Source organism: Apiospora hydei (assembly GCF_038363865.1).
Source record: "Apiospora hydei strain CBS 114990 chromosome Unknown utg000002l_segment0_segment0, whole genome shotgun sequence".
Taxonomy (NCBI): Eukaryota; Fungi; Ascomycota; class Sordariomycetes; order Amphisphaeriales; family Apiosporaceae; genus Apiospora; species Apiospora hydei.
Genome location: NW_027117361.1, coordinates 3,681,553 through 3,693,731, shown reverse-complemented (window position 1 = coordinate 3,693,731; position 12,179 = coordinate 3,681,553). Strand labels below are relative to the sequence as shown.

The following is a 12,179-nucleotide window of genomic DNA, read 5'->3' as shown; positions in this document are numbered from 1 at the left end:
TTCTTATCTTCCGGTCCACCCCCAGGGGATGTCAATGGGAGGAGATCTTATTTTCTCCTCGAGGCAACTCAGTTTGCTAACCATCCCTCCTCCGTCAAGGTATTATACGACGTAAATACAGACACGCGGGCTCCTCACAACTCACCCATGACGTACTGGGGGATAGTAGCATTCCCACCATGCGTGGGAGCGCCATCCTCGCCGCGAGCCTTAGCAAAGGCAGCGCGGTACGCGAACACAAAGTTGAGAATCAAAGCGATCATGAGCGCCACGCTGACGCAAAGGGGGCCAATTAAGTTGTCAAAGTCCTTACCGGAGCGCTCGACAATCATGTTGCGGCGCCGGTGGAGCATGAAGTAACCCCAGATGCCGGCCATGACGGCGATGGCAATGTAGGCGATGCCCATGCACTCAGCCAGGAAGTTCTCGCCGGCGGCCGTGTAGAGGCCGACCGCGAGACTGCCGAGCAGGATGCAGATGTGCTGCCACTTGAGGAACGTGCGCTCGTTGGCCAGCCAGACCTTGGGCTCAATCTGCAGGGGGCCCGCGTTCTTGAGCCAGGTCTTGGGCTCGACAACACCCTCGGGCAGCTTGGCACGGTCCCGGTCCCGCTTGAAACGAGCGTAGCTGGCAATGGAAAAGCCGGGAAACACAGAGCTCGAAGTCCCGTAGTTATGATCTCCTTCCGTGGCAGTATCTTCCTGGCTCTCGTCTCGGACGACGTTTGCAGGACGTGCTGCATCAGCCTCGGCTGCAACACGTTCAGACATGTATGACTTTCCAATGGGCGAGCTAGCAGCTGGCTTATACGAGCTCGACCCGGGCTGCTTCCCAAGGAAGCTGCCCACTACCTGCTCATTCTCAGCTCGGCGAGCCTTTCTCTGCTCTTCTTCCTCGAAGGCTTTGTGAGGGTCCTTGCGAATATCTGTCTCTAGATCGCTAAGCCAGAAGGGCAGGTTATTGACATAGTCCTCAAACAAAGACGCCACACCATGGGCGAACTTGGAGAACCTAGGGGCGGAATGGACGAGATGCGAGGCCATCAAGTCCTCGACCCACGCCGGCCTCTTGCGGTTGGCGTCTTCCTTGATTTTGATTTCCAAGACGGAGTAAGGGAACTTTGAGACCTCGCTCTGGTTGATATTTGCGAAAGGGTAGGTCATGTTGCTGTTGTCGATATCCGTCCTGTGCCATTGCCGAGGATCGCGACAGGGTCGATCCTTATCCAGGGTATCTTCGCGGACAAAGGCAATGTTGGAGTCGATGGCAACCCTCACGCGGTCATCGGCAGGCTTCTGGAACGCGGCTCGGGGTGTAGTTTGCCCTAACTGCTGGTTCAAGCTTGTTCTTGGTGACAAACTCCTGAAGTTCTCCGGCGACCTTACGGAAGGCTTCGATTTGTTCAGCCTCCTGACCCTGGCGCTCCATCTTCTCGACCGTCTTCTCCATCTTATAGTCGCCATCAATGAAAGACTTGATGTACTTGTCCTTGATGTTGAATTTCTTCTCCTCGCTGCTCCCATTCTCATGGATGATCTTCTGCTCTATCAGGATGTCGGGTTTCGTGCTCAGCTGGCCATACCAGCGGAGCCGCAAGGACGAAGTATCGGTCTGGCGCTCGACTTTTCGGGTGTATAGGTCAAACTTGGAGCTATCAAAGTAAAGCGAAGTGATACTGGGGTCTTCGCTGCCGTCGACTTCCTTCGAGGACGAGTTGCTATACACGAGAGCGGGAAGACGGCGCCCAATCAGAGCCTTCACTTCAAGCAGGTTGTCGGGGTGGACCCAAACTAGAGTCAGAAATGTTAGTCGATACCATGTTTGCATGCCTTCCTGGATGCCACTTCTTACACTTGTGAGCAGTATATTTCTCGCCGTTATGGACCTCCTCCTGGTGTTCCAGGTCGGGAAGCTGCTGTTGCTCTCCCTCCTCGAGATGAGAGTCGATAATGTAGTACATGGTAGACAGCTTCTTGAGCAGTGGGGTGTAGGCCGACTCGGAGTTGAGGCCGCGGTTGGACAGGGTCAACCTCATCAGCGGCCGGACCTTGTAGCGATCGCCGCGTTTCCGGTCATGCTTCTTAACAATCTTGAGGAAGCCGGTGTAGTTGGCGCTGCTGTACTTCTTGAGCTCCTTGACTTCGTTGGTGATGGCGTCGAGCTCGGCCTTGAGCTCCTTGAGCCTCGTGTTGGTGATGTCGCTCTTGGGCTTGTCGTCGGTCGGGGCCATTTCCTTGAGCTTCTCGAAGGCGACCTCGATGCGGTCCTTGAGAGCATCGAGCTCCTTCTCCTGAAACTTGGCGACCTTGTCAAGCTGGACGTTGAAGATCTCATCGCAGAACTGGTTCTCATCCTCCTCGGTCCAGGCCTGGTCGTCATCCTTGCGGTCTTCGCGAAGCAGGTTCTTGAGCTTCGCGTAGTCCATATACTGGCCCTTCCATGGCTCGTATACGGACTGCTGCAGCGTCTTGCCGAAACGCATGGTGGGGGAGGCCGAGTTTCGAGTCTCAGTATATCATGTACAGGTAAGACAGTCTGAAGATGGAGGCTATGAAGCTAGCCGACCCTGCACGGCAACGGCGAGAGATCTGCGTTATAGTAAAAAGCAGTAGAATAGTTGGCAAACAAGGAGGGAATCTGCAGTCAAAAAGGATCAAATCGTTATGTTCTTTCTTTTATTGCGATGTCGTGTTGCTGCCGACTAGAAAAAAAAGAGTCGATGTATGTCGGGCTTTCAGCAACAACCGTGGGCCAAGTAGCATCGCAAGTAAACATTGACCAGAGCATGGTAGGGCCTGCTGGGCAGAAAAAGGCCTCGATCGTCAAAGCAACGCGCAAATGGGCCAACGGCTCCAATGCCAGCCAAAGTTTCGTCACTGTTCTCCATCCTGCCCCCACTTGCCTACAGCGGCGCTACTGCCACCTGCGCCGCCCATATTTTCCCATGTCTGCCCATGTCTGCCCGAGATGCCGTCCGTCTCCCATTGTCCAATCAGTAGGCCGGACATGTGACACGTGCCTGACGCTGCGGGAAAACTGCGCCATACATACCTACCTAGGTACATACTCCTGGACGAACGACTCCATCGCCATGCTTGTGATCCATTTCGTTAGGTAATTTACTTGTATCCATCTGGTGGCGACAACGCTGCCTTTGGTATAATCGGGACTTTGCGCAAATAATCGATAGGTTTATTTATCGAATTACATACATGTAAGTATCACATCCAGTAGGATAAGCATCATACCCAGTGGGATAAACATTGTTATACCGCGGCACTTAATATTATTCCCTAATGTGTACAGGACGGCATGGCATGGGGAGGGCAGCGTTGTCGCCATTAAGGGGATAATTCAATCATGGTTGTCTGTTTTGGTCAGTCGCATGTTTTCTACATGTCGCTACTGCCCCGGCCACTTGGGAAACAACGGATCTACAATGTAGACGGAGACATTGGTGTATCAAATACTCATATACTATCATTTACTATCATATACCATAAAGAACTGAAGACCTTGGCCATGAGTATGTACAGGGTAATGGCTCGATCTGTACCGTGAAAACAAACGAATGAACGAACGTAGGGAAAATGCAGCCGAAAACATCATGCTCCCCGGGGCCTATTGCCAGTTTTACTTCCCCCTTTTGCTCATGGTATCATAATCAGTTCTGTTGAAGACGTCGTCGTCTCGCCTCGCCCGACCTTGCTCCAAACACCCAAAAATCTATTTGCCGACGTAAGCTTACACTTGCACCGTATGCGTGTGCTTATCGCCATGAACGGCCTGGAAGATCTCCTGAGCAGTACGCTTGACAATACCACCAGTCACGGGCAGGCTGGTGCACTTCTCCAGGTAGAGATCGATCTCGCGAGCTGCTTGTCGGCCCTCGTTGATGCCCCTGTAGTTGAATTATTAGTATTATTGTAAACCTTGAGAACCGCACGGATTGGGGAAAACTTACCAAACGATCAGCGACTGTCCGCGGCGACAGTCACCTGCCGCGAATACACCTTCGACATTGGTAGCGTACGAGCCGGCAGGAGTCTTGACGTTCTTGCGACCATCCTTCTCGATATCATCGCCCAGTACACGAGCTTCCGGCCCGAGGAAACCCATAGAGAGAAGAACCATGTCAGCTGGGAAGAACTGCTTGCTATCCTCCAGCTTCTTCATGTCCCAACCACCTGAAGCGGACTTGGTCCACTCCACGCGGATCGTGTTGATACCCTTGACGCGACCGCTGCCGTCGTCAACGAATTCCTCGGACATGATGCAGAACTCACGGGGGTCCTTGCCCATGTGCTGCGCGACCTCGCTGTGGCCATAATCAACACGGTAGATACGGGGCCACTGGGGCCATGGGTTGTCACGGCCACGCTGCGGCGGAGGCTGAGGCAAAAGCTCAAAGTTGATGACCGACTTGGCACCGTGACGAACTGAGGTACCAATGCAGTCATTACCGGTATCACCACCGCCAATGACGACGACGTTCTTGTCCTTGGCAGACAAGTACGATCCGTCCTGGAGTTCAGAGTCGAGCAGGGACTTGGTGTTCTTGTGCAGGAACTCCATGGCAAAGTGAATACCCTCAAGGTTACGGCCCTTGATGGGCAAGTCTCGAGCGACCGTGGCACCGGTAGCGATGACAACAGCGTCGTTCTGGGCCTTGAGGTCCAGCAGAGTAACGTCCTCGCCAATAGCGACTCCCGTCTTGAACACAATACCCTCAGCCGCCATGAAGTCAGTTCGTCGCTTGACGATACGCTTGTCGAGCTTCATGTTGGGAATACCATACATAAGCAGGCCACCGGGTCGGTCGGCACGCTCATACACAGTAACGTTGTGTCCGGCCTTGTTCAATTGGTCGGCACAAGCAAGACCAGCAGGCCCCGATCCAACTACGGCGACCTTCTTGCCAGTGCGCACCTCGGGCGGCTGAGGCACCATCCAGCCCATCTCGAAACCTCGATCAATAATGGCGCACTCGATAGACTTGATACCCACGGGATCCTCGTTGATACCAAGAACGCAGGCGCCTTCGCAAGGCGCGGGGCAGACACGACCAGTGAACTCGGGGAAGTTGTTGGTCATGATAAGACGGTTCAGAGCATCCTGCCATTGGCCGGCAAATAACAATTCGTTCCATTTGGGGATGATGTTGGAGATAGGACATCCAGTCTCAGACTGGCAGAAAGGTACACCGCAGTCCATGCATCGTGCCGACTGGTATTTCAGCTCATCCTCGTCGAGACGAGTGGACAGCTCCTGCCAGTCCTTGGTACGGGTCTTGGCGCTGCGGTACTTCTCAGACCGGCGTTGATACTTCATGAAACCCTTCGTCTTGTCGAGAACCAGAGACCGCTTCTTCTCGGCGGCATTGTCGCCAACAGCTTCCTCCATGTCCTGGAGCTTGTTGGACTTGTCCTCCTTCTTAGCCTGGACACCGGATACGATGGGCAGGTTGTACTCGGCACGCTTGGCCTCGGCGGCCTTGGCGGCTTCCTCCTCGAGCACGCGCTTGTAGTCGACGGGCAAGACCCTGACGAAGCGGGGCAGAGCGCGGTTGAAATCAACCAGGATACGAGCGGCAAGCTCAGATCCGGTGTAGTGGTGATGGTCTTCAATGAGTCCTCTCAAGAAAGCGATCTCGTTAGGTTCGGACACATCTGACGCCTCAACCATCTCCATGTTGAGCTTCGAGTGGAAGTCGCCGTGAATGTCGAGCACGTAGGCGATACCACCAGACATACCGGCAGCAAAGTTGCGGCCAGTGCTGCCCAAGATAACGACGCGACCGCCAGTCATGTACTCGCAGCCGTGGTCACCAACACCTTCGACGACAGCGACGGCACCCGAGTTACGGACCGCAAATCTCTCAGCAGCAATACCACGGAAGAAGCAGGTTCCGAGAGTGGCACCGTACAAGCAGACGTTTCCAATCAGAACGTTCTCCTCAGCCTTGAATACAGCCGATCGAGGAGGATAGACAATAAGTCGACCACCGGAGAGACCCTTGCCGACGTAGTCATTGGCATCTCCCTCCAACTCCAAGGTAACACCAGGGGCAAGGAAAGCACCGAAGGACTGGCCTGCGGATCCCTTGATGTTGACGTGGACAGTATCCAGAGGAAGACCAGCCTCGCCATATCGCTTGGAGATCTGGTACGAGAGCGATGTACCCATGGCACGGTCGGTGTTGACAATATCACACTCGATTCTGGAGGGGAGACCCTTGTCCAAAGTCAACTCGGCCTCCGAGATCAACTTGTTATCCAAGCGGACGTAGAGTCGGTGATCCTGCTTCCTTACGTTGAAGGTGGCGACACCGGGCCTCAGCTTGTGAGCGGGAGTCAGGATTAGCGAAAGGTCGATGTTGGCAGTCTTGTTGGTGCGCAACTCATCACGGGTCTTGAGAACCTCGACGTGGCCCACCATTTCGTTGATGGTGCGGAAACCAAGCTGGGCCATGATGGCTCGGAGCTCATTGGCCACGTAGTAGAAGAAGTTGATCACATGCTCAGGGGTACCGGTGAACTTCTTTCGCAATTCAGGGTCCTGGGTCGCGATGCCGACGGGGCACGAGTTAAGGTGACACTTGCGCATCATGATACAACCCATCGCAATCAAGGGAGTCGTGGCGAAACCCCACTCCTCTGCTCCGAGCAAACAGGCAATGGCGACATCACGACCAGTACGGAGCTGACCATCTGTCTGCACAACGACACGGCCGCGGAGATCGTTCAGGACAAGGGTCTGATGAGTCTCGGCGAGACCCAGCTCCCACGGAAGACCCGCGTACTTGATACCCGTCCATCTGGACGCTCCGGTGCCACCATCATGGCCAGAGATCAGAATGTGGTCAGCCTTGGCTTTCGCGACACCAGAGGCGACGATACCAACACCCGTCTCCGAAACAAGCTTCACAGAGACGCGAGACCGGGGGCTGGAGCACTTGAGATCGTAGATAAGTTGCTTCAGATCCTCAATGGAGTAGATGTCGTGGTGGGGTGGGGGCGAGATAAGACCGACACCAGCAGTCGAATGACGGGTGCGAGCGATGGACTTCGAAACTTTGTGGCCAGGCAGTTCACCACCTTCACCAGGCTTAGCACCTTGGGCCATCTTGATTTGGAGCTCATCCGAGTCAGCCAGGTAGGCAGATGTGACTCCGAATCTTCCAGAAGCAACTTGCTTGATGGCAGATCTCATTGTATCGCCATTAGGCATCACCTGGGACCGTTCGGCGTCCTCACCGCCTTCACCCGTGTTCGATTTACCACCCAGTCTGTTCATGGCAACGGCAAGAGTGGAATGAGACTCCATCGAAATTGAACCATAAGACATGGCACCGGTGCAGAAACGTCTAACGATTTCGGTCCATGGCTCGACTTGGTCGATAGGAATCGGTGTGCATTCATCAAACTTGAAGTCAAGCATTCCACGGAGGGTGCATGCCTTGATCTGCTCATACTCAGAGCGAGAGTATGCTTCGTATGACTTGTCGTTCTTGGTACGCACAGCATCCTGAATGTTGGCAATAGAAGTAGGATCGTTGATGTGAGCTTCGCCGCCATCACGCCAGTGGTACTCTCCGGACTCTGGGAGGCCAGTAGGACCGACGGTGTATCTGGATGAGAAACCCCTTTCGTGGAATCGGAAGGCATCTTCGGCGATCAGCTCAAACGTGACACCCTTGATGCGTGATGCAGTGCCTCTGAAGCAGCGCTCAATGACTTCGTCGTCAATGCCGAGGGCTTCAAAGATCTGAGCGCCCTTGTAACTGGCAAGAGTTGAAATACCCATCTTGCTCATGACCTTGAGGATACCACCATCGCAGGAATGCTTGTAGTTGGTAATCAGGGTGTCATCAGAGAGCTTCTTGCGAATCAAGCCCTCTCTGTTAAGCTTAAGGATGCACTCCATGGAGAGATAGGGGTTGATAGCATCAGCACCGTAGCCAAGAAGCACGCACATGTGGTGCACCTCACGAGCCTCGGCCGTCTCGATGATAATTGCGGCCAAGGAACGCCACTTGTTGCTGACCAAATGATGATGAACCATGCCGGAGGCGAGGAGGCTGGATACAGCGACACGATCGGCAGATGTCTTTCGGTCAGACAGTACAATGATCTTGTCCCTGCCCTCGATAGCGGCCGTTGCCTCGTCGCAGATATGGTCTAGGTGCTTCAGGTATCCTGCAACACCCTCAGACTTGGGGAAAGTAAGGTCGATGGTCTTGACGGTCCACTGTGGGTACAACTTGGGCAAGTTCATGAGCGAGTTGAACTCGGGGATGGATAGGATGGGGCTGGGAAGATGCAGCCTGCCGCACTGAGAAGAGTCCATTTCCAGCAAATTGCCTTGAGGACCGACGTAGCAGTCAAGTGACATGACAATAGATTCTCGAATAGGGTCGATGGGAGGGTTAGTAACCTGGGCGAATAGCTGTCGGAAGTACTCGCTGAGAAGGCGAGGAGCGTTTGATAGGCAGGCCAGAGGAGCATCGTTGCCCATGGATCCCAAAGCTTCCTTCTCGTCCGAGGCCATGGGGGCAAGGAGAAGGCTGACTTGTTCGTGGGTATATCCGAAAGCTAGCAGGAGAGGATCTTCTTGAAGCTTGGATGCGTCAGGCTTAGGGGACAAGTCCATAGTCTCGGACACCTTGCTAAGAACTTTGGGCATAGAGATGAGTTCGTTGTCAAGCCATGTGCGGAAGTCATGGCGGCTGGAGACGGCAGCCTTGAGCTCTGAATCGTCGATTATTCGGCCAGCTTGCGTATCGACTAAGAGCATACGACCAGGCTGTAGACGTCCCTTTTGGATAACTGACTCTGGCTCCACGGGGATAGTACCAACTTCGGAAGCGCAGATGATGCGGTCGTCGTCCATGACATAGTATCGGCATGGGCGTAGACCATTTCGGTCGAGATTGGCACCACAGAAACGGCCATCGGCAAAAGTGAAAAGGGCCGGTCCATCCCATGGCTCCATCTGGCAAGCAGCCCATTCGTAGAATGCTGCCTTCTTAGGGTCCATAGCCGTGTTTCCTTGCCACGCCTCGGGGACCATCAACATGACAGCCTCGGGCAGTGACAGCACACCGTTTATGGTCAGAAGTTCCAAAACATTGTCGAAGGCAGCAGAGTCGGAGCCACCGTCCTCAACAATGGGGTACAGATGCTCAAGCTCATCGCCGAAGACATCCGATTGCATGACACCCTCTCGGGCACGCATCCAATTCTTATTTCCACGTAAAGTGTTGATTTCACCTGGTTAAAGAGTAAGCGGCGAGATCCTTCCCTGGCCAGAACTAGGCGTTACTTACCGTTATGTGCTGCCCATCGCAGAGGCTGAGCACGATCCCACGACGGGAAAGTGTTTGTGGAAAAACGAGAGTGTACTAGGGCGAAATGTGCCTGGTAGTCGGCGTTGACCAGATCATGGTAGTATTGATAGACCTGAACCGGCGCCAGTTGTCCCTTGTAAACAATATTCTTGTTAGACAGAGAGCAAAGATAAAACCAGTTGTGAAGCCCAATGGTGTGGGTGGCGCGCTTTCGCAGGACATAGAGCTGTCTCTCGAACAGCCTTTCGTCAAACTTCTCCGCATCTGTTACTTCAGGGGCATTTTCAGCACCGTAAGCAGAGGTGAGCACCACAAAGGGTTGCAAGATGATGGGTTCACGAGAACGCGCAGCAGGACCAAGCAGTGTAGAGTCTACGGGGGGTTCTCTCCAGCCAAGAACTTTCAAGCCTAGAGATTCCGCAATGTCTTCCAAGTGCCTCTTCGACTCGTGCAGCGTCTCCTCATCTGGCTTGAAGAACAGGTTTCCCACAGCGTATTGACCCGGGGGAGGCAACCTGATGCCTTGCTCATTTTGGAAGTTCTTGATGAAGAACCTGTGGGGGATCGATGTCATGACACCAGCACCATCACCATCGCGAGCGTCAGACCCAACCGCTCCACGGTGGGTCATGTTGCACAGCAAGTTCCGAGCTGTGATCGCGGAAAGTTAGCGTCGAGCCTCCGCGTTGCCTCAGCGAGTTATGACATTTGACTTACCATCGCTGACGATTTTGTGGCTTGCCTTGCCCTTGATGTGGCTATATAGAAGTCAGACAATGTTACAGCAAGTTTTCAAGATGGAGGATCGGGCAATTGCATACCAGGCAAAACCGACACCGCAAGCATCCTTCTCCAAGCTAGGGTCATACAAACCCCTGTGAAGGCACAATTAGTATTGTCTTATGTTCTCATGACCAGAAAAGGGGCGAAACATACTGCTTCACAGGAAGGGCACCAGCCCAAGAGCCATTGTTCTCCGTTTGATATTCATATGGATGATAGGCATCGCCCTCGGAGTCAATGTGTGTTTGTCTGTCGTCGAAGTCGGAAGGTAGGCCCATGCTAGGCAGGCTAGACAGGAGAAACCGGATTGGCCGAGAGGTTGGGTATCACAGAGGCAGATAGATGTGAGCCGGCGATAAGAGCAGCCAACGCCGCTCAACGTCAATCTGTGGAAGTGGAGAAGAAGTAGGTCAGTACAGTAGACATGGACTAGAATTCAGCAGTTGATTAAAACATGAAACAAAAAATATTGTCCGGATGGTCTCAAGTATCCAGAAAGAGCCTTGCCCAGTTCGCGCGGAGAGTTCCGCATGGCCTTGGGAGAGGTTCCGAGTCACCACCAAAGATGCGGGGTGTACCAGAATCGAAATTGGGTGGCTCCATTGGAACGTGGGGTGCAAGAACAAGGCCGGACTGACTCCATGAGAGAGTTCCGTAAAGATTACGAATTAAACCTCTCTCTCAGCGGCAGTTTTGTGGTCCTCTCTGGCCGGGAAGTCCATAGATAAGAGTTGGCGGATTATCCTGGGATTCTGAGCATCCGTCGCCGTCCGCCCGATCGCCATGACTCTTGCTCGAGAGTCAAGGAGGGCTGCCCCTCTTTTCAGGCGGCCGAGGCTGCAACCACCATAACCAGCCAGCTCCCATTCTCTTGTGAATTTGACCTCAGAAATTGCTGGATATGATGCAAGCGCACAGCGTTGAGAACTGCTGGATGGCTAAGCATTTGCGTCCACATCTGACATATTATCTGGCCGAATCACAGGGCAGCTGGCAGCAGGGGGGTTGCATCCAGGAGCGTGGGGAAGATATGACGGCAACCAATTGGAAGCTCGCTGTCACAATATGACCATGCGGCTAACGATTGGGGTTGTGATAGGACGAAAACCCAGCCCATCTAGGTAGTCAATCTTGGGGGACGTTCCGACGCTGCACTTTTGTTGTAATATATGCGCGGGAGCGAACAGGCATTCTCCAAATTCCCAAAAGGTCGCCGCGTGTAGTAGATGCAGGTGATCCCATCCGTACAGCTCCTTGACTTTGAATCAATCTCGCCGCGAGGCGACCGAACTGGAGAGCTGGAGAGCCTGTGAAAGTTGTAGGGTCATATCTTGGTGAAGCGATTTTGGGTACCCGCGCGGCTGTCGTTCCAGGGCGTCGCAACAGGCATTATGGCGTGCGCTGCTTCTATGCACCGTTGGGTTGTCGGTTCGTAGGGGCTTGGATGGTGGTCGCGCATCACATATAAATATATTTATGTTCATGCGTAGGTAGTGGTTTGTCCTTTCCGTCCAGTTGTTCCAGGTTCGGGTCGCGATCCAGAAGGCGCAAAGATATCAAACAGACACGTCAGAAATAACTTACCGGTAGGAATGACACAGATGTCTGTCGCTATGTGGTACGTCTGGGAGGACTCTACGAGGCAAGTCTTGACACGGAGGAAGGATGAGGTGAACAAGTAGGTAGAGTGGTCTGGCAAGAGAAGGGAGGAAGTGTAAAAGAGTGGGTGAGAAGGAAGGAGGTAGCAGCCTCACTTTTATGGACGGAATGGGATGGTCGATCGGTCAGTCCAGTTCAGGCGGCGCGGGCGAGGGAGAGGGCGAGGGAGAGGGCGAGGGAGAGGGCGAGGGAGAGGGAGGAGAGAGGGGCCAAGCCGAGTAGAAGCAAGCACTACTCAATATGGTCTCGTCCGACTGTAGGAGAGGAGGAGCAGGCAGGCAGGCAGGCAGGCAGGCAGAAAAAAATATTCAATACATACTCGTAAAAACATCTAGGCCAGACAATTAATTGCATGTGGCAGAACCCAGCGCTTTCTGGCCATCCAAGT

The 12,179-nt window shown here is 53.7% G+C and overlaps 2 protein-coding genes across 2 annotated transcripts; both read right to left on the bottom strand.

Moving 5' to 3' along the window:
• Positions 1 to 134: 134 nt before the first annotated feature.
• PG997_001159 (VTC domain-containing protein) lies at positions 135 to 2,482 on the bottom strand (the record flags this gene model as incomplete). The annotated part of the gene is made up of 3 exons (XM_066805474.1): positions 135 to 1,328; positions 1,357 to 1,790; positions 1,852 to 2,482. The coding sequence occupies 3 exons, from the start codon at positions 2,480 to 2,482 to the stop codon at positions 135 to 137; spliced, it is 2,259 nt and encodes a 752-aa protein (XP_066675247.1).
• A 1,262-nt stretch (positions 2,483 to 3,744) lies between these two features.
• On the bottom strand, positions 3,745 to 10,410 carry PG997_001158 (glutamate synthase; the record flags this gene model as incomplete). Its single annotated transcript, XM_066805473.1, has 6 exons — positions 3,745 to 3,901; positions 3,965 to 9,272; positions 9,329 to 10,000; positions 10,067 to 10,107; positions 10,171 to 10,224; positions 10,286 to 10,410. The coding sequence occupies 6 exons, from the start codon at positions 10,408 to 10,410 to the stop codon at positions 3,745 to 3,747; spliced, it is 6,357 nt and encodes a 2,118-aa protein (XP_066675246.1).
• Positions 10,411 to 12,179: the final 1,769 nt, after the last annotated feature.